Source organism: Periplaneta americana, chromosome 7 (genome assembly GCF_040183065.1).
Source record: "Periplaneta americana isolate PAMFEO1 chromosome 7, P.americana_PAMFEO1_priV1, whole genome shotgun sequence".
NCBI lineage: Eukaryota > Metazoa > Arthropoda > Insecta > Blattodea > Blattidae > Periplaneta > Periplaneta americana.
Window position 1 is genome coordinate 82,423,977 of NC_091123.1, and position 25,739 is coordinate 82,449,715.

The following is a 25,739-nucleotide window of genomic DNA, read 5'->3' on the forward strand; positions in this document are numbered from 1 at the left end:
CGCACAAGACAACGCTCTATCTTATGATTCCTTAACGAGGATTAGACGAAAACGTGCCCCACATCTGTTTTATACATCACAAATGTCACATGATTTTCCGGACATTGCACCTTAATCGTTTTGAGAGAAGTCGCAGTTAACACTCTGCTGGACTGACCTTTCCTACATTTCCATGATAAATTCATACCGTTGCATACGAGAATCGCTGAATGTTATACTCGATTACATCATTAGGTTACATAACGACAGAGTACATTATAAATGGATCGTTTATTGTAAAAACTCCACAACCGACATTTTTTACAAAATTCGTTTTTTTTTTGTGGATTTTGATTACCAGCAAGAATGCGCATCTTTTGACATAAAAACCTTACATCTAGTATGACTGTAACATGTAAAAAATTGGACAAGAAATATGCATTTATTGTGAAAATCCCACAACTAACATCACATATGGTGTTTTTCAAATAAACTAGTCTGCCACACAGCTGATTGTCGCACCCAACAGCTGATTTCAGTCACAGCCGGATCAGTGTTTTGTTCTGTCTAGGTATTGCTGATTAAGTGTTGCCCTTACTATTATTATCTGTTTTGAGCATTTTGTTACAAGATGGTTAGTTCAAGTGTTGAAAATGTTTCTAATGAGAATTATTGAGAAGTCGTCTAAGTTCAAGGTAAAACGAGTCACAGCTAATGATGTGATTAACTTCAAAACTTTGTGGCGAAAATTCTATAAGCTACCTAGCATGCCTGATTCATCTTATGGCCGTGGTGTACCAAAGGATAAAGATTTACATTTTAAAATTTGGAAGATGAATGAGTTTTGTCACTACAATGAAGAAAAAGGTAAAATTCTTTGTAAAGCGTTCATTGACAGCATTGTACCATCAGAAGTATTCACCATTCGAATTCCTGAGAAAGTGTTTATGCTGAAAATTTACCATTTGAACTGCCAACAGACCTAGCGTATAACAGCTCGACGCTACCAATCAATGTTAAAAAAATGGAGGACCTTAAGAAGATTTTGCAGTACATACCGCATGAAGTGAAAGGATTCCACACAGAACTGTACACATGGCCTACCACCAACAAAGATAGTAATGACAGTGGAAGCGAAGACTAGAAAAATAATAACTCCTGATACGAAAAATGTCTGTTGCAACAAAAAACTTCAATTTTTTGTGGTTTTATACTGTAGTTTTTACATAAATTATAAAGTTTGTTCATACTTACTTTCATTCACTCTGATACTTGGGAAAAGGCAAAGTTTCAGTTTGTTTGTAGGAAAACCCCCATAACATCCTAATTAATTTAATTTTTGGGTTGGACTTTATATATATTATAAAACACAACTAATGATGAATAAACCTCATATTTAGCAACTAATATCACTTGTTAAATACATTTTGAGAATAAAAATAAAAGTAATGAAACTAAACAGTTTTTATTGGTTTCCCAAAAGTTTTGTTTTTGTCACTTGTGGGGTTTTAGAAATAAACGATTCAAATAGTTCTTAATGTGAAATCGACCCTCACAAACGGCGAAATATTAACAGCTCATCCCAAATGTTCTCCTTAGGAGACAAATTCGGCGACCTTGCAGGTCATATCTTGTACAGTGTGTTGGGTAATATTGGTTGTATGGAGACACACATTATCTTGCTACACAATGGAACTGAGAATGTTTAAAAAAAATTCCCAGTAACAAGAAACCATGCACTGTGAACGTCTCTTACATAAACACGAGAGGTGATCAAGAGCCACAACTGAAGGCGCTCAAAACCAAGCCACTTAGGCCTACTCAACAGAACTAGGCTCACGAGTAAGAACAGATTGCAGCGATGTCCTATATGGCGGCAAATTCTGTTAAGATCACTGTCTGCACCAATCTGATGTAGGTATCATCAGAGATGATAACGTGATGTGTCAAGCGACGGTGAGAGTTCAAAGGCAAATGGTCCAGAGGACGCCATCCTATAGTCAGAGCTGACTTATAGACCTCGAAGGCATCTATTAGTGTAGCTCAAGTCCCACAGAACGCATACCTGCAGATATTGCTCCAGATCTGTAAATACACAACGGCAGATATGGCGATCTACTCAGTCTGTGGAGTATTTGGCATAATGCAGAAGTGATGCACAGCTTGCTCCCATCCATTCCTACACATCCTGTGTTGAAAGCTTGAATGACTATTCGAAGAGCAAATCATCCAATCTTATGCATCCGACGATATAACCACGATAAAAAAGGATGTTACTATCGATATTATACTCTACCGTGGTAGACTCTTGTGCTACCTAGTCGTATCACCGTTAGTTATAGCCTTACTACCTCTTACACGGCCTTTTATAGTCAGCGATGCGGCAATGAATGCCCTTTATATGACGTGTTGTAGTGACGTTTACGTTACGCACCCACTTTTGTTTGCGTATCACCTTCAGCATTGTAGGTGGTAATTAGCTGATAACACATGAGTGAGAAGAGAATTTTAGTACTAAATTTTCAAAACATTTGTACTAAATGTCTGGAAGATATGTAGTAGAAGTAAAAAGAAAAGATAGATTAATTTTATGTTACCACAAATTTTGTATGACTAAATTGATCCTATTCTAGCCAACTGGTATGAGCTGATAATTTTATTTCAGTGAATGCGACAGAATGTCAATGAAGTACAAACGTCTTCATAAAATTGTCCATCAAAAATTCCTGTCTTTTCACCAGAAGATATCTTGTACAATAAAAATGGCCGCTCCACATCTCATGATGCCAATCAAGGTATGTCGCTCACATTTACATTTTCAATGTCGTCTTCTGTTGTTGTAAGTAATTTACGTTTGAAGAGTTACATTTTTCTTTAAGTCCAATATCAAAATAATTTGATATTACTTCTGTTTTGAGACCCGTAACAATGTTTGCTTTCTACTTTAAGAAATGTTTCACCGCTTCAGTCAAAAAGTTTATTTTTCTGCGTTTCTAGTTACTCCATTAAAATATATAGGAAACTTAGGCTAGCGTACATGTGTGTTATGTCATTTTTAACTTGTATTCAAAGTTTCTTGCAACTAAAGTTTCGTCTTTGTGCAGTCCTGTTAAAACATACGTAAATCTGTCAAAATGTTTCTCATACTATAATACAACGATTAAGTTAATTTCCCAAACGTGTAACTACAGGTGTGGATGAAAATGGTGTGCAGGATTTCTACTCGTACTATAGAGAAAGTTAATTTTTGTTGGCGATTTTCGTTTGACACTACTTTATCCACATTAGGAAAAGTAACACAAATTTCTTAACATAATCTGTTTAATCTATAACTACAGTACACACGTTAACAGTAGGTAACTCTTCGAATAACTGACAACAAAGTCACCTATCGCATTCTTTATACATGGCGAAGCATCCGTCAATAAAATCAATATATATATATTTTTAATTTCTCTTCTCCCACCCACAATAACTGCACTGTTTTAGTGAAGTGCCTTGCAATTACGACATAGTTCGCTGTTTACTACAAAATATTATTTCTTTTTAGTTTTTCTTCAACCTGGACTTATTCCATTTCAGTAAAAAAAACTACACAAATGCAATAACAAAATGTTTCTCTTGAACTACAGTTAACAACTCGGGAACACTAAAATTGAAAATATTTATTCTTATTTAAATATAATATTATTCAATGTTACTCGAGCTCAATTGAAAATGGACGGCATTTTCTGCTTGTTAACAATTTGTCTGTTTGGTTCATAAGATGTGAGTGAACACATGAGAAGCCAAACTAGATGGAAATCTGCCACACTTGAACGAGTAACACAAGATCAAATGGATGTTAAAATTAAAATCAATTCCCCTAATAAATACTATTAATTGAAGGATTCAGAGCCATAGTGAGCCAAGCGCCATTTATTAAAAACGGAGAAAGCAAGGGTTAAAGTTAAGTGAATACCATAGTTTAATAAAGATTGACATACCATTTAGTTTTAATGTATATACTTTATATTACTTGCTATAGGTTTTCATTGAATTATGGTAATAACTTCATTTTAACCCTTGTTTTCTACAGTTTTAGTAAATGGCACTTGGCCCACTATGGTTCTGAACCTTTCAATTGTACAGTGTCTATGACGTTCAAGGACGAAAGTGCAATGCATGAAATATTTACATTAAAAAGAACTCCAATACATAAGTCAACAGCTTCCATTATCTGGTGTGTAATATGAAAGGGTTATGCATGGTAACATTAAAATAAGTTTACTTAATAACATGTCTAGCACAACTAAACTTAACAAGAATGCAACAGGAAGGCTTCCTTTTCATGCGAAGACTGCAAAATTGTCTAACGTTCCTTCATATGGAACGGCGAAAATCAGAGTCAGACAAGTGGCCAACAGGCTTGGAGCCCACAAAGACACTTTCTCTTAGTTATAATTTCGCATACAAGGACACGTTTTACGTAGCTATTAAATGTTTCCCCTCCCGTTTCCTCAAAAATTCATTCAAGAATGCAAGAAAGAACACGAGTCCTAAAATTTTAGTCAGTGATTTCACAAAACACATTAATGCTACTCTAAGAACTAAGCACTAAGAAAACAATACAGAACAAAGTCTTAGTTTTTTTTTCAGAAGAATGTGCCATCATCGCAGCCATTAAATAGCTACTATACCTGAATATACAAATGCAAGGGAAGAAGTGTGGAATGCTTGAACACCGGAAAGGACAGCTCTTAAAAAGGATATTACTTTAGAAGTGAGTAGGTGGTGGTGGTGGTGGTGGTGGTGGTGGTGGTGGTGGTGGTGACGAAGATCATTATCATTATACAAAAAAATAAGAATCGATGCTAAAAGAGTGCTAAGAAAATAGTATTCATTATACTAAGCCTAAAGAAGAAGGTACAAAAAAAGTACTGATAATAGGTAAGTTTTAAAATCTAGGGGCCCTATTCACAGACATTCTTAGCGCGGGCTTTCAGTAGATGATCAGCGAACTAACGTTTTTCGTATTCATAAACCAGTGTTAGCGATATGATATATGAATCCTGTTTAGCACGCTCGTAGCGCGGGCTAGCGAAATGTCTATGAATAGCACCTTAAATTTCTAAAATATTACAAGTCCCAACTTTTTAATATAGTTTAAAGAAATGACAGGAAGCCGTAAATGTCTTTAGGTATCGTTCGAACCTCAAGAAAAGCCTTACATAATGAAGATATCCCCGACGTCAGGACTGAAATTCAAGTTTCCAGTGTACTACATAGACATTTCTCTTCTACACCTCAAGACAGCTATAACGGCTCGGTTCGGCTTCAATGAGCTTTTTTTTTTAAATACTGTAGTACCGTTGAAATAACAGTTGACAAAAATGTCATCTTAATCAAACTCTTTACCAATAAACTTGAAAATTTTTAGGCTTCAAGAAGGCGTTCAACCATATTTTATTTCTCATGTAGTGGAAAGTATTAATGTGCATCAAAACTGCATTTCGAAATTCTCATTGAAATACATTCTATCAACACCTCTGATATTTGGAAATTGTCCTTCTGCCCGCGTGCCCACATGCTTGCTTGCCAGCAACAATTACTCCTGATTTGCTAGGACGGATTTTGTTCATATTCAATATTTTGCCATGAATTCATAAGGGAATTCATATGATATACAATGATTTTACTAAAAAATTAACGAGTTTTGAGAACTATGACAAATTATCGATTATTAAATAGGCTTTTACCACTACTGTTTTATAAAAGTTAAAATCATAAATGAAAGCATGTTTAGAAACTGTTAGATTATATTCATTATTATTGACATAATAAAGCATACAATAAAATAACTTTTGAGATAAGTTATCTAAACTAAATACTTTGCTAAGTTAACACGGAACTAGTCGTGAATAAATAGAATGAAACATATAATATTTTTCTGTGCAAATTCAATATATACATAAATATGACTAATTTTACTAAAAATGAATGAATGAGCCCACTGTGTCCCATGAAGGGCTCAGGTCTCCTGCGAGGAAGGAGATCGTTCTATTAACTCACGCAGTGAGCTATTCCACGTGAGTTTATACAGTCAGTTTTCACAGTTTTATGTCTGGTGTCCTAATTCACTCCACTCGCTTCTGTTTCGGGCGACGCTATACCATGTTTGGAAGAGTCTGCCTATGTCCTTCTTGGCCTGCCTTGTGTCCTCTTGCGTAGGGGCCACACATGGTGGTTGCCTGCGCCCATCTGTCTGTTGTAGCCTCGCTACGTGTCCACCCCATTTCCATTAAAAAAATTACTTAAGGGAAAAAATTAGCACTTAAGACATCTCATGAACTTTTTTTAACTTATCGGAAACCTATCCATTTAATATATAAAATACACAATTTATTCGTCACATTTAAATTAAAAAGTAGGCAAGAGCAGGACTTATGACCACTTTAGGTTGACCTTTAGCAATAAAGGATGATCTACTTTTCACAGACAGTTGAGAAGTGTGCATTTATATTAAAAATATAATTTCATCGTACCTTTATCTTGAATGATCTGCTTTCATATTGCTGTTGACTGCACGGCAAATAAGTCAATTAAGTAATACATGTCGACTCTCTTTGAGTCATTATAAAGGACTGAAATCTCGTCATGATGTACAAAGTTAATTACATAATTGAAACTCGTACAGACCTGGCTTCTTGTAAATAGTTATATTATTCTAGCACAAAATATTTCAATATCCGGTAATTTTATCACTTACTTACAAACGATATTTAAGGAACCCGTAGGTTCACTGCCCGCCATCGGTCCCTATCCTTAGCCAGATTAATCCAGTCTCCATCATATCCCATCTCTCTCAAATAAATTTAATATTATCCTCCCATCTATATCTCGGCCTCTCTAAAGGTCTTTTCCCCTTCGGCCTCCCAACTAACACTCTATATGCATTTCTGGATTCGCCCATATGTGCTACATACCCTGCCCATCTCAAACGTCTGGATTTAATGTTCCTAATTATGTCAGGTGAAGAATACAATGCGTGCAGTTCTGCGTTGTGTAACTTTCTCCGTTCTCCTGTAACTTCATGCCTTTTAGCCCCAAATATTTTCCTAAGAACCTTATTCTCAAACACCCGTAATCTCTGTTCCTCTCACAAAGTGAATCCAAGTTTCACAACCACAGAACAACCGGTAATATAAATTTAAGCTTCTCAACCGAATAATAGTAAGGCATTTCCCATATTTATTCTACGTTTAATTTCCTCCCAAGTGTCATTTATATTTGTTACTGTTGCTCCAAGTTATTTTAATTTCTCCACTTCTTCGAAGGATAAATCTCCAATTTTTATATTTCCATTTCGTAGAATATTCTGATCACCAGACATAATCACATACTTCGTCTTTTCGGGGTTTACTTCCAAACCTATCGCCTTACTTGCTTCAAGTAAAATTTCCGTGTTTTTCCTAATCGTTTCATCACTATATAATTTTATTCTAGACTTAATTTTTACTTAAGTAAAAAAAAAAATCTTTCTTTGTTCTTAACTTCTACAATAAACTGTCTAGCCTTTATTAATCAGGTTATCTTTTACTACTTTGATTTTTATTGCATTTGTAAATTTAATATTAATTGTAATTATAGTTGTAATTGTATTCTTAATATTGTAGTTGTAATCCCCTGGTAGAGGGGAAGAGAAGGCATGATGGCCTTATCTCTACCAGGTTAAATAAGTATATATACAGGGACATCATTTTATTTTTACTAACATTTTTAATATTAACCTGGCTATATCTTTGGATTAAAGGTCTAGAACCGGCAACACCGCTTGCTCCCCCTTCCAAGACTGGAGTTCGATGATACTGGCGTAAAATACAAATCACTTTATTAGGTATAGGAGGGAAGAAAAGTAGTTCATCCATTTATATGTAAACTAGGAAATATCGCGATTTTGAGTTTGACAATTTTCATTAGGTTTTTGTTTAATCAAAATACAGTACTGTATTATCACTTAGTGTTTTTACTCACGAATTAAGCTATCCATTCGGACGTATTAATTATGCAGTGTATATTGTACTGTTACAGCACATTAGCGTACAATATAGAGAATGAAGTTAAATTGAAAAATAATCATAATATTGATATTTAAACACATTTCTGAAAATGGTGGCCGTTCATTTCGATACAGGCTTCAGTTCTTTTGTGCATATTATCGCACTATAGACTATTGTACCTAATTCCAATTACCAGTTTCGTCCTTCGTACGAGTAACTCATGTTGAAATAATTCTATACCTACTCTATAAAAGAGTACCTTACGTACTGTAAATTTAATCTTCACTTCTGCCCGATCCGAAAAGATAAAATTACTCAGAAATGCTATCTACTGTCCGTTCAAGTGGTTTTGCCGCAGGGTCGTAGAAAAGGGGGGAAATCACGTGACAGTTAATTACTTAACGAGGCCCTTTTATTTAAGTTATTTTAAACAGTTATATAATATTACGTAGACATCCAATTCCTAACAGAAATTAATGTTTTCAGAAAAGAGCTAAGAAGCCCAGCTACTAGACTTTACAGAGGGACGAACAGAAGCAGGTGGGGGAAACCGGGATGCGACGTAGGCAAATGGACGACAGTACCTGTGCGAAAATATGATTCAATATTGAAAGCTCTTTCGTCACTGGAAAACGCGAACATACTTCTGGAACGTACTATACTTACTAACTCAGTACTGCACACGCGGCTTCGGTTCTGTATGGAGAACGGTTAGAGTTTACTAGTAGAGGGGGTGGGAGTGAAGTACATTCAAAAACTCAGGTACAATAAAAATTGAAGTAAAAATAAAATGATGTCCCTGTACTATACTACTAATACTTACACAGTACAACTTGCAACTGAAGTCAGTTTTTTTATTATAGAAATACCGTTTATGTACAATGCAGGCAAAAGTATTTCTTCTCATTTAAACACAAATGAATGGAGAGTAGCCCAACTGAGTCAGTGGTATCACGAAATCAGAACGGCAACTTACGATTTTGAAGTTCCGGGAATGCCGCGTAAAAGATTGCATATAACTGTACGATTACACAGAGTTCAGGTAGGGACGTAGAGAGTGTTACAGTAAGCAAGGAATTGTAGTTGTGGGGAAAATAGACAAATTATAAGTGCCTGAGATATGTCATGCACAATAATGATCAGCAGAAGTAAATAAAATAGTGCAGTGTTGTCACTTGACATTATATTATTAACATTGTGAAAGTTTTCGCCATGTATTATGGCATCTTCAGACATAGGTAGGCATAGACGATATCTGATAAAACTAGCAATATGCCTACATATTAAAATGTTAAAAAAAACACGAGGAATATCATAGTTCAACAGTTAAAAGCAGTATAAAACAATTGATAATACATATAAAAACCAACATATTTTGTAATTATGCATACTTAACTAAAACAGTGCATACATGTGTGTGCGTAATTGCTGACTAGAAGGATTGTATTTCAGAGAAGTATAAACATGAACATAGCGTAATACTTTTGTAGTTGTAAGAAGAATATTGAAGGGTAAGAACTTGTTAAATATGCATACTTTACAGATGTAATGGGCTGAAAAAGAATAAGAAAGTGGGAAAAAAACTATTATATTGGGCAGTATGAAAAAGTTGCAACAATAAACTAAATAAGTCATATGACTGAATATTATCTACTTTTATTTGTTGATAGTTGACTTACTGGAACTCATTAAAATTAATTAAAAAACAGTAAATAAACTGTAATGAATTTATATAACAACTTCTACAAAAAAAAAAAAAAAAAAACAAAGGAATAAAGCACAAACATTATTTGAAAACTGAAATATTTGTGAAATACAATAATTATCATTTATGAACATTTATTTACAAATTAACACTACTTCACTTCTTTCAAGGGAAAACAGTATGTACTGTACGTGAATTATGTTGTGTCACGAAGCACTGGAAGAAAGAAATTAATACTGGTAAGTAACTATACTGTATAATATGAAATGAAATGAAATGAAATGAAATGAAATGAAATGAAATGAATAGCCTAAAAATGTCCCGTTAAGGGCAAAGGCCTCCTCCTATAGAGGGAGAGCTCTATTTATCTCACGCTGTGAGCTACTCCGCGTTGCATTGTTTTGATATTGTTCGCTTGTTTCTGCCGCACTGGTTTTAGTCGCTGTTCACTTGTCTTCTTAGGTTTTTCCAGTTTTCCCTATTTCTTGCTCTGTTTGACCAATGGCTTCCTACACGTTCACTGAAGAGGTCGGTCCATCTTCTTCTTGGTCTTCCGCATGATCTCTTGCCAATGCGGGGTCCCATAGTGTGGCTTTCTGCGTCCATCTTTCGTCTCTAAGTCTTGCAACATGGCCTCCCAATTCCATTTGGTGTTGGTGACTTGCAGTGCTGGATCTTTAATTGCTGACATCCTTTGTAGCACTTCGTTTGGAACTCTGTCCCTCAGTGATAAGCCTAGTATCTTTCTCAGCATCTTCCTTTGGCATATTTAGAGACTGTTACGAAGTTTGGCAGTGAGAGACCATGTCTGACACCCATATAACAGTACAGGAGTTACGCAGGTCTCCAATACTTCTATTCAGAGTTTTTTGCTGAATGTTCTCTCCAGTATGATGAACTTGAGAGTCCAGAATGCCTTCCACGCGAGAGAAATCCTTCGTTTTATTTCCTTCTCTGTCTTCTGGTGGAAGGAGAATAGCTGTCCTAGGTATACGTATTCAGATACGTACTGTAGTCCTGCACCATCAATTATTATGGGTGACTCCGGCCCGTTTGACATTACTTGTGGCTTGGTCATATTCATCAGGAGGCCTGCTGATCTGCTGGAGTCGCATAATTCTTGGAGCATTGACTGCAGTTCTCTGGGTTTTTTGGCGAACAATACGACGTCATCAGCAAACCTTAGATTATTTAGTCTGCTGCCGTTGATGTTTATTCCACAATTCCTGTTCCAGTTTAGTTTGCGAAAAATGTTTTCCAATACACTTGTGAATAATTTTGGGGAAATTGGGTCTCCTTGTCGCACTCCTCTTTTCAGCCTGAATGGTCATCCTTCGATAAATATATAATATACAAACTAAAAAATAATAGTTATTTTCTAAGCTCTTATTTTATTGCTGATTTCTTGCAATTGCAATGTGCACTTATAGCGTCAAAACAATTTTTTTTTAATTACAAGAGTTAATTTTTCTCACTTGAAGGACCTGCTGCTGACGTTTGACGTTTATTTTTAGATATAACATTCTGTATATCAGGTAATAATACGTTAGTAGTTGCAATCCTTAAAACTGAACATAAATGATTGTCTATCAGTCGACTTCTTACACTAGATTTGTTAAGTTTCATGAAAGAGAAAACTCTTTACATCTATATGTGCACTTGGTCAAAATGAAAGTGGCCGGTCTCTTGAAGAGCGAAAATTTTCTAAGTCCCTCCGGGTGAGCGCGCAGTTCACTACCGTAAACCTCCGTGCGCCGCTTTAGTTAACTCCATAATACAAGGCGCTGATTTGGGCTTCCTCCACAGCATGCTTCGAATCTCCGTAGAGAATTTTGTGTTTTGTCCTTTCTTTTATTTTTTATAACTCCTTTCAGTGTAATACAATCAAATAATTTTGCTTATGTTAATTCATGTTACTTACAGATAATTACAAAATTGATGAAAACTTGTGGTTATAATTCGAGGAAATCAGAATATATTTTGTCATCAGTATTATGTTTTTTCTTCTTGTTTACAATTACTACGTTTAGGCCCTGATGATCACGGATTTAGATTAGTATAATAATCATATTCCCTGTAGCACAACTTGCAAATTAATTATTACAAATTATTTAACCGTCAACATATTTACTGAATGTTACTTAGGCAATAGAGTGCAAAGCAGCAGGGATTAATAAAATGATTAACACAGCATTTTAATATGAAAGCCCCTAATTGTTGTCTTTAGTGTGACTTCCATCTAGCGTCAAAAGTTTCTATTAACACGAAACAAATAATAAAGCGAAAAGTATTCTAAGGATAAAAAAATGACGAAACCCTGTTATATTTTCACTGATGCATTTAAAAGGCAAAAGAAAAAAAGTTTAGTAACTCCACGAAGATTTGAACTCACAACCTCACGAACTCGTAACTATCTTAGCTATATCTTAATATATCTTTTAGCTTAGTATATCAGCTATCGCTCTGCAAACTACGCTAAAAGTTTTACTGCAGTCAGAATAGCATTGTAACGAGCAATGGTCATACTTCACTTGAGAACCTGTTATACAGTGTATAGTACTTGTGTTACAATATCCACTGCTTAAACACTCTGAACAATCTGTCTGTTTTAAATCTCGTATATGAATTATTTTCTCGGAAGATTTTAGTAATTAATAGTTGTGTTCTCCATTACAAATACTAAAGGAATATACGCAGTCTTTTGAACAAAGCCTAGCTGTCCCCAAAAGCTCACGGAAATATCCGATTCGAACTTAGTCTCTCAGACGCCGGTCACGTTCATTTTGACCAAGTGTACTGCCGGACACTAATATTATTTCTGAGACAACTTTTATTTATATAATTAAAATAAAAAGAAAACATTGACGTAAACGATGATGATGATGACGACGACGACTTCAAGCCACCGGCGTGGCTCAGTCGGGGCGCTTGCCTGCCGGTCTGAAGTTGCGTTCGGAAGCGGGTTCGATCCCCGCTTGGGCTGATTACCTGGTTGGGTTTTTTCCGAGGTTTTCCCCAACCTAATGTGAATGCAAGGTAATCTTTGGCGAATCCTCGGCCTCATCTCGCCAAATATCATCTCGCTATCACTAATCCCATCGACGCTAAATAATCTAGTACTTGATACAGCGTCGTTAAATAACCAACTAAAATAAAAAAATTATGACTTCAATGCTCTTTATCATGAGGTCGAGCGTTGCATTGTATAAAAGTTTTTACTCCCCTATGACATCTAGCATGAGATTGTAGCTAGGAGATGGGTATCAGGGGAGGCAAGGTTTGAACGCGTACTGTTACTGGAACGAAATTGAACAACACGTAATAGAACAGAATAGCATCGCTGAACTATGTAATCAACCCAAGCAGGGATCGAACTCACGCCCGAGCGTAGCTCCAAATCAGTAGGCAAAGATTTAGTGAATGACAAATGGTTGAACTCGAGTACAAAGAAATTAATGCAGCAGAATTGTACAGACATCTTAATCGATCTCACTTTTCTGAAAACCGCAAATTTGCGGCCAATGTTAGGACTATGAGGCGTATGTTGATGAAAAGTCATCTTATTTTTCACATTAGGACGATGCCTATTAATATAGAAATCCTTTCTATATTAATAATCAACATAAAAAAAATAATTTCTTATATTGCATTTTTTGACGTTTCTGAACTAATAGGTCATTTTTATATTTTTTTCGGCATTTTTTGGTCATTTTTAATACCTTGAAGAAATTTTAGATCATTTGGAATGCATTTTAGTTTTTTTATTTACCGATAGGTTGCTAATCGTTTTCTAAGCAAATAGGTCAGTAGTAATTACCTACTGAATAACAGTGGAGTTTGAGTTTTATAGTTTGGAACAGACTCTAAAGTCCATCCCTTATTCCACTGAAGGCTTCACTTTACACAAGGGAAGTAATATAAAATGCTTGACAACAGCTTAGTTTAAATGAAGGCTTTGACCGCTACTGTTCTTTTGTCAGTACGAGGGTGTCTTTATAATTTATGTTTGGAAGGGAGGGGAACTTTCAAAGTGTCCTGGACAGGACGTTGTGTCCTCAACATGGTTCGGAAGGAATGTCTACTGCAGTAGGCAGTATTTTTAACATAAAGATTGCAAGAATGCACGCTGCGCCCACAATTTGTTTTGTCATTCACACTCCCTAATCTGGAAGATCTGCTAACAAAGTGAAGCGCGGAAGGAGGAGGAGACGGAGAATGAAGGCACTGACATGGACCATCCCTGATTGAAACACGTTGTAAACCCTCATTAAAATGTAGTTTTCCTTTAAAACCTTCATTTTGTTGAATGTTCTTTTCCTTTATCTTAGCCAAATTCCAGGAAGTTGCCTCCTTTGGCCGTAATTTCCAGGGCAGTCATTGAAACAAGGTGACTAATTTGTAAGAAGTTGTGGTGCGAGTACGGTGAATAATATTTAAATGTCATTTTATTTTAATTTTATGTCATTTTTCCATAGTTTAAGGGGATTTCAATGATAATTTTAAGTAGATTTTTAGGTCATCAACATCCGCTCCCTAGTTATGACCATATTACAGATCTTATTTATAGTTCAGAATGAAAATTTCGTAATATGTAATGATGACGTAATAAAATTAAACGTAATATTTCTTCAAGTATATAATTTTCAATACTCATACATACACGGTAACAGTTATCTCCAGCACAGATAGCAGTTCTGATGCAACAGTATCTACAAAAAGAAGCACGCTTATTTCTTCTCTCATCTGTAAATTATGGCTCTTTAAGCAATGATAATTTATGGCTGCGTTCCGTTATAAAAACAAGAAAGAAAATTACTCTCACGAATGGAAACTCTGCATTCACCTTGAATGTGTCACACAGAAATTAAGACTCCTACCAAATTTAAAAAGCAATGAGCTCTAGATTCCCTGCTGCTGTAAAATATTACACAATGTTATGCAACATACATTTTTAACACGCATATTACAATGACCCAACGAATGAATGATAATAGGAATTACGCATACGCTGACAAGGTAATTCCTTCCTGACATTCCTGTGTGGAAATAAAATAAAACGTCTGAATGCATATATTTCTGTTATATTAAACAGTTAAAGGCCTCGACCTTCCTAGTGAAGATCTCAGAGCAGTATCAACACTTCTGTTACTCATTTTTTGAAACAACATCCTTACAGTTCGCAGTAGGCCTATATATAAAACTCAGATAAAAATTAGTTCCTCAACAAGCGCTCAGACATCTAGTTATGATAAAACCTAAAGGAACAGAACAGCAGAAAGATGTCAGTGTCGATATGGAAACTGAAATTTCACCGACAGACGGCAAAAAACTTCCTCAGTACATAGCTGCAGTTATAGGTAAGTAAGCTTGTATACTGGCAGTTATTTTTACATACATATTTACTACGTGCTTATTTGTTTCATTAGTGACTTCATATCCAGCTTACAGAACACTTAAATTCACCTTCAACATTGTACTTCAAGTATTTCATCAATTTAATTTTAACACCAAAAGTCAATCAGCGTCGCTCAAGAGAATTGGATTTAGCAGTATGTGAGTGATCTCTTTATGATATTCCAGAGTAGTAAATATGTATGAAGATACAAGTTACATGCAAAGTTCCCCAGCATTATGCTATAAGATCGTTATGGCACTTCAGTTGTAAATTGTTGCAGTAGTTTCGAATGCCGAGCGTTTTACTATTAAGCTACTGACGCTCCTAAATTAGTCTAGGATTACTGATATTTATTTCCAATTTTTGCAACCACGAAACACAACACCCTATGACTAGCGACATTTTCCCACGCTTCAACATTAGAGGCCTTCCAAACGTTAATGGCGGGCTTAGATATGGACTTTTACGTCCATGTACCTTTTTATTGAAAAGATATATATATATATATATATATATATATATATAGCATGTAATTATCTACTGCATGTGACTTTCCTCATTTTATCTAAAACCGCACTTACGACTTTCCCAGCAATGCAACAAATGTATGGGAAATAATGCGCAAAAGATTTTACAACTGCACTGCAGATAACAAGAAACGGCAAAGTAATAAATTAAAATGAACGTAATATACGAGTAAATATAACCAGCTGAAGAAAATAATTAAATCGTATAATAGGGCTGCGAAAAGAACACTTGTCAGGCAACATACAAAGAATGACTACAAAGTGACAACTGAAACAGGTTCTTAATTTTAGATCAAAAACAACAATAAACGTTGTATATCACCTTACGTTTTCCATAATTTGTTGTTAAAAATCAGATTTAGTAAACATTTTCCCAGAGTTAAATTGTTTCATGAACAGATGGAAAAACAGTATCATAGTGCGCTTCTCTCGCTTATATAAAGCCTTGATTTTTCTGAACCGACGCATGCGACGTGCGAGATGCGAGGCCCGCGTCGCACAAATTCGGACTACACGAGAGATAGTGAGTGGTTTCTAGAACTGCGCGATGCGAGGTCTGCATACTTCGCAGTTATAGAAACCACTCACTATCTCTCGTGTAGTCCGGATTTGTGCGAGGCGGGCCTCTCATCTCGCACGTCGCATGCTTCGGTTCAGAAAAACCAAGGCTTAAATGCATACAAAATTGAAAATATTATTCATCTCAGAACGACAGGTCACGAAATAGAAACGTAATATTTTTAAGAAACCCATACCAAGTTATAGAATTTGAAGACCACTCGAAACACGCTTAAATTATACGCATAGGCGGCGAGTTATTTTTAATTACACTATTTGAATAGTGTCACCATTTCTCGACTACGCATCAGATCAGATAGGTAAAGATTGTCCGACAAGAGCCGATCTAGTCCGCCTCCTTGATCTTGAGGTAGCGTGCTGGACTTCTGATCAGGGTGGCCCGGGTTCGATTCCCGTCGCGAAGTCTGGATGATTTAATTCGGATCTCTTCACGGGGACTGGTCGTCTGTCCATTGTCCCAGTGTGTGTGGTGTCTCGCAGTGACTCCCGGGTACACTGCCCCAGTAAACTGGTGAGTTTTTCAGTGTGTGCGTGTGTTCAGTAGAGTTGTGGGTGTAGGCACAATAAGCTACAGGCTGCGGTGCCGAAAAAAAAGAGCCGGTCTAGACATAGGCCTACTAGAACGCATTAGATCCTAGATTGGAATCTTTGCCTCAGTACGGCTTTTGTAAGCTGTTCTTTCCGCGTGGATATAGCGAGAGAAATGACATTTTAGTAGCAGCGGACGGGGAATTACCATAGGCGGTCATGGAATGAATATCTCTAACATCTGCCCCTATTATAGCATTACACTTTCATTAAGAATATTAGATATTAATTTTATACCCATAGTTTACTCGTAGGCCTATCCCACTACAGGATTTATCCGTCCAATTATGCAGGGACACACTTGTGTTTAATACCACGCCCCCTCTCTTCAAATGCAGCACAATGTGGCACGAATTATACTGGGTGATTAGATTTATCAACAAAGACAAAGTCCTCAACGACACAGAAGTGGCGGAAGAGGCAACCCAGTCGGCCTGGGTGGCGCAGTCGGTAGTGCTGGCCTTCTATGTCCCAAGTTGCGGGTTCGATCCCGGCTCAGGTCGATGGCATTTAAGTGTACTTAAATGCGACAGGCTCATGTCAGTAGATATACTGGCATATTGAAGAATTCCTGCAGGACAAAATTCCGGCACACCGGCGACGCTGATATAACCTCGGCAGTTGCGAGCGTCGTTAAATAAAACATAATTTACGATTTTTGCAACCCAGTCCACCACTGTGGAATAACTGTTAGCATGAAACGAGCGGGCCGGATTCAAAATCTGGTTAGGACCAGTTACCTGGGTGATGTTTTTCCGCGGTTTTCCCTCAATCCATCAAGAGCAAATGCTGGGTAACTTTTGACTCTGGACTCATTTCGCCGGTATTATCACCTTCATTTCATATATAACCATAGGAGTTGATAAAACGTCGTAAAATAACCAATGAGTGTAATACACTGGAGAACAAATCTGAAGGTTCTGAGGAAGCAGTCCTTCCATCATACTACTCAACGTAGGGTTGGTAACCGATTTGAAAAAGAATTTTTTGCTCAGAATTCACGCAAGTTTTGCCGGACTGATAACAGGATGACAATTACAGCTCCTGAAAAGGTTAAAGGTAAAAGAATAACAAAACAACTTCAATAAGCGTATGGAATGTGAAGGAACCAGCTACAAAAGAAATTTAATTAGAAACTGAATTAATGAGAGTGAAGCCTGATGTAGCATTTATAACCGAAACAAAGAAGAAACTGAAAGGAGCTAAAAATTTGCAACATTACCAGAATATTCTATTCAATAATTGAGTATCCCAACAAAAACGAGCTTCATCTGCCGTGGCTATTTTAATAAATACAAATTTTAGAAATAGAACACACAGTTATAATTCCATCAGTGTAAGGATAATTCAAGTAAGAATGAATCTAGTTCGAGGATATCTCACATTAGTTCGTGTCTATGCCTCGAAGGAAGAAAAGAAAGCAATATATTTTAACACACTGCATAAACAAATAAACACATATTTTGGAGTTACATTATCTGCAGACAAGAATCAGCGGCGCGATCTGAAAACCAAGTAGGACAACTATAATGATAAGGAAAGGATGATAGGGGAGGAAAGGAAGTGGCGAGAATGAATGTGATTGCATACGCCTGATAAAGTTACTTGATATTCATCCATAGGAGGAAAAAACCCAGGAAAAACCTCACCCAGACAACTCGTCCCAAGCGGGGAATCGAATCCCGACCCGCTGGGTTCGGGAGCTACTGTAAGTCCATTAGTTCAACTCTGATGTCTATAGATACTTATTTGACATCTACAAGAGATAAAGGGGTAGGGCGGCCAGTCCCTTTCCCCCCTCCATTGCATACGTCGCTGACTATACTCAGAGCATTTCGAACTGGCGGATCAAGGTCACGTATAAACGCACAAACCACACGTGAGTCACTGAACTGAAAACTGTGAACTGAAGCACTGGTAATCTCGGCTGTCCCAGCTGACATTAGTTGAGGAGAATGGTCCAGGAATGGGATAAGCACGCGTGGCAAATGCAGTCCATTGCTTGATCTTGATTCACCAGTCGGAAATCCGCTGACAGTAGTAACATATTACGCTGATCAGACTTCAGGTGCATACAAACAATTGTTCTTTCTCCATAAAGTTAAGTGAGATGTACTGTCTGATAATAGCCATACGTATCAGTACAAAGCATGAAGAAAAACAAAAAATACCTTTGATAGATTTAAAACTGTAGAACTCTCTAGCAATTTGAATATGTTTTTCAGCTAGAAACGCAAGTGTCGAAAAACCACTTTCAAAGTACACAACGAAGTATTTAAAATTGAAAACATTTAAATATGACGTCATTACTGAAAGTTCCAAATGTGTTCTGAAACTTCCGTGACACATAGATTGGGATTTATAGTATTATTTATTTATTTTTTTTATGAAACGAAAAAGTGATGGTTCATCACAAATAGTGAAAATTTCACCCGTCTGCCACCTTAATATTTATCAAATTCGTAAAGTCAATAAAGTAAAAAATTATCTATATTTCAATGCTCAATTACTCGCCTATATTAGGAAAGATTGGAGAAAGCTGGATTTGCAGTGAAAGACCTGCCTTTGGGCAGCACACTGAATGAATGAAATTACTCACAAAGTTCTTAATACAAAACTCTCTTTTCAGTGAACCTGGCGGCTTTCAGCAACGGTTCTGTGATCGGATGGACGTCCCCAATGCTGCCTGTCTTGCAGTCGAACGATACACCATTAGAAGAAGGTCCTATCTCGAACGAAGCTGGTTCTTGGCTGGGATCTCTTATGTGCCTGGGTGCCTTACTCGCCACACCACTTTACCTATACATCTCGCATCGCTACAGTAGGAAATTCACCGGTTATCTCATCGCTGTTCCTTTCATCGTCAGCTGGATTATGATTATAACCTGCAAATCAACCACTGTCCTCTACATCGCACGGTTCATCGGAGGCATGGGGTCCGGTGCAATCACTGTATTTTCGACTCTATACATCAGTGAAATAGCTGAGGATAATGTTAGAGGAGCCTTAGGAAGCTATCTCATACTCTTCGCCAATGCAGGAACACTATTTTCATTCGCCCTTGGATCCTACGTGTCTTATTACACTTTCGCATACGTAGCAACCCTAGTTCCAATTCTATACTTGTTGGGTTTCATCTGGCTCCCAGAAACACCAACGTTCCTCGTGACCAGAGGGAAGTACACAGAAGCCAAGAGAAGTTTAGAATGGTTAAGAGGACGAAATGAACACCTCGTCGATCATGAATTAAACAAGTTAATATCATTTGTTAAGGAAAGAAATACAATGGCGGAAACAGTGTCCTTCAAAGACATGATGATGTCAAGAGGAACCCGCAGAGCTTTCATTATCGGAATCGTTCTTGTGGCGAATCTTCAATTCTGTGGCATATTTGCCATCCTCAGCTACACCGTGAATATTTTTCAAGAGGCCGGAAGTGACATGTCACCAAATGCTTCCACTATTTTGATTGGCGTTTTGCAATTTTTTGGCTCGTGTGCCTCGGCTCTATTATTGGATAAGGCAGGTCGAAAAATTCTCCTCCTAGTTTCAAACGTATGCATGGCAATCTGTTTGGCAGCAATTGGTGGCTATTTCTTCTTCAAATGCGAAGAATATGACGTCAGTAGATTCGGGTGGCTACCAGTAACTTGTCTATCGGCTTATATAATTGCAATTGCCTTGGGTCTCGCACCCATAACGTTCGTCATGATATCCGAGATATTTGAGCCACAAGTAAAGGGAAGAGCGACTACTATCATTGTATCTATTATGTGGTTTCTAACCTTTGTAATAGGCAAATTTTACACTAATCTCTCCTACGTGTTAGGAGTACACGGTTGCTACTGGCTGTTTTCAGCTTGTTGTATTCTTGGCACAGTATTTGCAATTTTTGAAATTCCAGAAACTAAGAACAGGAGTTTTGAATCTATTTTACTAGAACTCAGCAAAGGCAATGTGGTAAAGAAACGGACTACTTCTCAAAATGAGATGGAAAGTTTTGATAATTAAAGTCTCGTCTTATGAAGAAGTGTAAGAAACTGATGAAAATAACCGACTGAAATCTTGGACGTCGGCAAGCCGTTAAAGTTATATAATCTTACACAGTTTCGTTGAAAAAATGAAGTATCTTGTGTTATGAAACTTGATGCTAAGCTTAGTGCCTGAATTATGATGCACCACGTTGAAAGGCGTTAAAGACTGAAGTCGTATCAGGATTTTGTTAAATTAATGCTTTATTCATTTACTAGGCGTTCCATCATCGATATGACTACTATTCCTTGTGTTATTTTATCATTGTTCTACATGCTTTGTAATTCACCTATTAAGAAATTCTTTGTTGTTGAAAGAGAGTATTTCTTCTCACAATTACCATAAAATTCTATGATTTCTTTAAAAGCGCAAAAACAGTAAAGTATAAACAATATTGAAGACCTCTATTTATAAGACAAAAGTAATTTATGTAGCCGTAAAATTAATATCCAATAATATATCAGTGTAATGAGTTTAGAACCTAAACAAAAGTTTAGAACAAGTTTAATATTATTATTAATTTATACTTCTTTTTGGATTTAATTAAGGATGGTTTAACCGTTATTATTTGTATTATCTTTCATGTCTATATTTTACAATATATGTTATTTTAATATATTTTAAACTCAAAAAAATAGCAAGGGAATGTTTACAAATAGAAGAAAAATCAAATACTATAAAATATAATACAGCAAATAATAAATTATAATTCAAAACGAGACCAACTGAGAGGGAAGTGGAGAGAGTTGGTGAAATAATAGAGGGAAACAGGAGTACCCCGAGAAAAACCATTTGCAAACACTTTTTTGTCCACCACAAGTTCCATTACGACCTGGCCGAGGATCGAACCCTGGACGCCTGAATGAAAGACCAGCGCGTTAGCACTTGAGCCACAGACGCGGCTAGAAACCACATATATCACAGACACTGTAAGCAAGTTCGAGTTGGCAGTAATGAGAATCCAAAGCATCAACTCGACATCTCAGTAGAGAGCTCAATACTGGGAAATTCTACGTTTCACTCTAAGAATATTTGAATATCACATCCAAATTTTAAATTATCTTGATGACGAATATTTCGCCTATAGGAAAAAGTATTATGACGTACTGAAGGCTGTAGGCAGCGAGAATTTCATGGAAAACATTTTATTCTCTCACGAAGCTGCTTTTCACGTTTGTGAGAAAGTGCACAAACACAACAGCACCGAATATGGGCAATGATCAGTCACACGGCACATTGAAGTGGCAATGTGATGTAGGAAAAGTGAATGCTTGGTTGGATAACTATAACAGTATGGTCCAATATTCTTTGCAGAGAAATCAGAAGACTAATGGGTCACATCTACCCATCATCATCATCATCATCATCATCATCATCATCATCATCATTGGCGCTACAGCCCTTGGTAGGCCTGGGCCTCCCTTAGTAATTGTCGCCATCCGTCTCTATCTTGTATAGCAGCCTTCCAATTCTTGCACCCCAACTTTCTGGTATCCTCTTCCACTCCATCAATCCACCGCAAGTGCGGTCGACCTCGTCTTCTCTGACATCCCGGATTTGTTATTACAATTTTTTTGCAAGGTTCACTTAGGTCCGTGCATATTACATGTCCTGCCCAACTCAATCTGCCAGTTTTAACTATATTGATTATATTTGGCTCTCCTAGAAGTCTATACAATTCATAGTTGCATATCCTCCTCCAGAGACCTTCCTCAAATGTTGGACCATAGATCCTTCGTAGAATCTTTCTTTCGAAAATCTCCAAGCTTTTTTCATCTTTTTTGGAGATTTACCACGTTTCTGCCGTATATGTTAAAATGGTCTCACTAATGTTTTATAAAGAATAATTTTTACTTTCCTGGATAGAGCATGCGAACTAAAATGATATTTCAACCGAAATATGCTCTGTTTGCTTTCATTAATCGATTAGAGATTTCTTTGGACATATTATCGCTAGTGACCACTGATCCTAAATATGTAAAGTTGTCAACTTTCTCAAAATTATAATCTGATATCTGCAGGCTGTCTATCTTGTCAACTATCTTTCCATTATCTGCCAACATATATTTTGTTTTCCTCTCGTTGATTATGAGGCCTATTTCTTTTCCAGCTTGTTCCAAGGAAAGGAGCACTTCCTTTACATATTTCATGGATCTGCCAATAATGACACTGTCATCCGCAAATGCCAATATTTGTGTGGATTTATAAAAAATGTTGCTCCGTGTTTGCACTTCAGACTTCCTGACGACACTTTCCAATGCAATATTGAATAGGAGGCATGCTAATGCATCTCCTTGACGAACTCCATTGTGTATTTGGAATGGTTTCGATGTGTTAAAAAGTGTTATGTTTTATTTAACAGCGCTCGCAAGTGCAGAGGTTATATCAGCGTCATCGGATGTGCCGGAATTTTGTCCCGCAGGAGTTCTTTTACATGCCAGTAAATCTACTGACATGAGCCTGTCGCATTTAAGCACACTTAAATACCATCGACCTGGCCCGGGACCGAACCCGCAATCTTGGGCATAGAAGGCCAGCGCTATACCAACTCGCCAACCAGGTCGACTGTTTCGATGTGAGGTTCTGTATTTTAACTTGGTTGTATGTGTTACTCATTAGCAGGGAACGGATTTATATGGACTAAAAATATATGAAATATGTAAATATATATGTAGTTATTTTTACCAAAATATGGAATTAAATATAGATTTTTACCAAAATATGGAATTAAATATGGACTTAAAATTATAAAAAAATGACTATGTACGTTAAATATTGGTACATTTTAATCAAACTAAACAAAAAATATAATGGACGTACCTTATCTTCCAATGTAGTTTCAACAAAACACAATTTTTATTGTCTGTTACCATAACAATAGGTTACAAACATTTCTTTCAAGTGCTGAAAAGTGAATCTTCTTCTATTGTCTCTGAGGATAGATTTATACTGACTAAAAGAGCGTTCGACGTCACAAGAAGTAACTGGTACATAATTCAATTTCACAATGTCTGCTGGGGATAAGTCCAAGTTAATCTTCACTGTTGATTCACCACTCATCACAGCAACAACCTTTTGTAGTTCTTCATATCCAGGGTTTTTTGAAAGTACAGTGTCCACCTTAGCTCTTACTGCATCTGCAACTTTACCTCTACCACGATTCAGTTGTTCCACAGTACTATTTATAATTTCAAAACTTTCAGATAGTGAAAGGTGCCTATTTTGGAGACTTTTGAGCGTTTTTATGATGCATGAAAATGTATGCTGAATGTGAGCTAAGTCATTCTTCACACTTATGTCACAGGTAACTGTTTTCGCAGTATCAATTGAGACTGCATCTTCAGAGTCCAATGCAAGGAGAACATTGTTAATAGAGTCTATATGTTCGGCATAATATTCAACTGCTTCTAGCCATGTACCCCATCTAGTTAAAATTGGCTTTGGTGGCAATGGAATTTCAGGGTACATTTCTTTCAACACGTTAACTCTACTGGGAGCTTTGAGAAATACTTTTTTCACTGATGAAATCAACAAATCTACTTTAGGGAAATTGTCTCTGACCACTTCTGCCACACGATGAAATGCATGCGCCACACAAGTAAAATGAGTCAATTTAGGATATACAACAGATAATGCTTGTCCAGCTTTGACCATATAAGGGGCAGCATCGCTAATAAAGAATAACACATTATCGTACATAATACCCTTTGGCCACAGGATACCCATAGCTTCGTTGAACAGTTTAACTATAGTTTTGTTATTGCACTTTTCTAGAACATCACAATGTAAAAGAATTCGTTCAGAATATTGTTCACTTAACAAACCGATAACTACATTACCAACAAGTCTACCTTCTTTGTCGGGAGTCTCATCAATGGAAACCCAAATTGAACTATCTTTAATTTCATCTCTTATCTTCTGTATTGTCTCATCGTAGATGGATGGAGCATACGTCTTCCTAAGTGTTGACTCATCCGGGATTGTATGTTGAGTATATTTTTCAAGGAATTCCCTGAAGACCTTATTCTTTAGTTTGTAGAGAGGAATATCAGCAGAGATGAGAGAACGGCACAGGTCGATGTTAAACTCAGATCTTACATTCGATGTTGTTGGTTGTGTTAAAAACAATTGTCTCTGCTTGGAATTTAGTTGTTTGTTGGCCTGATGTTTACTAGTTGTAATGTGTTGTTGCACCAGGAACTTTTGTGTAGATGATACTGCACACTGACACAAATTACAAAATAATATTTTATTGTCAGTTGATAAACCATCTTCTTTAAATTCTGAAATGTAACTTGTTAGTTTTGATTTTAAATTGACTGAATGACGTACTTTTGGCATATTTACCGTCTTTATAGTATGATTTACAAAACTGAACCTATGTGTACTCTGACTGGCATTTAACTGTTGAGCTGCACAACTGAAGTCTGTTAAAAATTTTAAATTAAATTAATACAGTTTTGTAACTTACTTTCCCATTGTTGATAGGACTGCTAATTTTCAAATAACTCTGATGTTAAAGGGATTACTGAACATGTGTTTAAATCTCTATTGTTGAAATGTATTTTTAAAAGTTAATGGAATTTTGTTTTGTTTTATTGTTAAACCTAATATAATATGGACTGTTTTATATGAAATATGGAAAATATATGGAAATTAACGAAAATATGTACTAAACTCTAAAATATGGAAAAATATGGAAAATAAAAGTAGGATTTTTCAACCCTACACATTGTGAAACATAAAGATAATGCAAAATATAAATTATTTTAGCTTTATAAGTAAATATGTATTTACATATAAATCCTTTCCCTGCTCATTAGCAATTTAACCATTCTAATTAATTTAGATGGGATATTCAATTCTTGCATTGCCACGTAAAGCCTTTCCCTATT

The 25,739-nt window shown here is 36.4% G+C and overlaps 1 protein-coding gene across 1 annotated transcript; it reads left to right on the forward strand.

Moving 5' to 3' along the window:
• Positions 1 to 14,824: 14,824 nt before the first annotated feature.
• On the forward strand, positions 14,825 to 21,238 carry LOC138703230 (facilitated trehalose transporter Tret1-2 homolog). The gene is made up of 2 exons (XM_069830941.1): positions 14,825 to 15,080; positions 19,442 to 21,238. Exons 1-2 carry the CDS (start codon positions 14,969 to 14,971, stop codon positions 20,821 to 20,823), a joined length of 1,494 nt encoding a protein of 497 aa, XP_069687042.1. The 5' UTR covers positions 14,825 to 14,968; the 3' UTR covers positions 20,824 to 21,238.
• Positions 21,239 to 25,739: the final 4,501 nt, after the last annotated feature.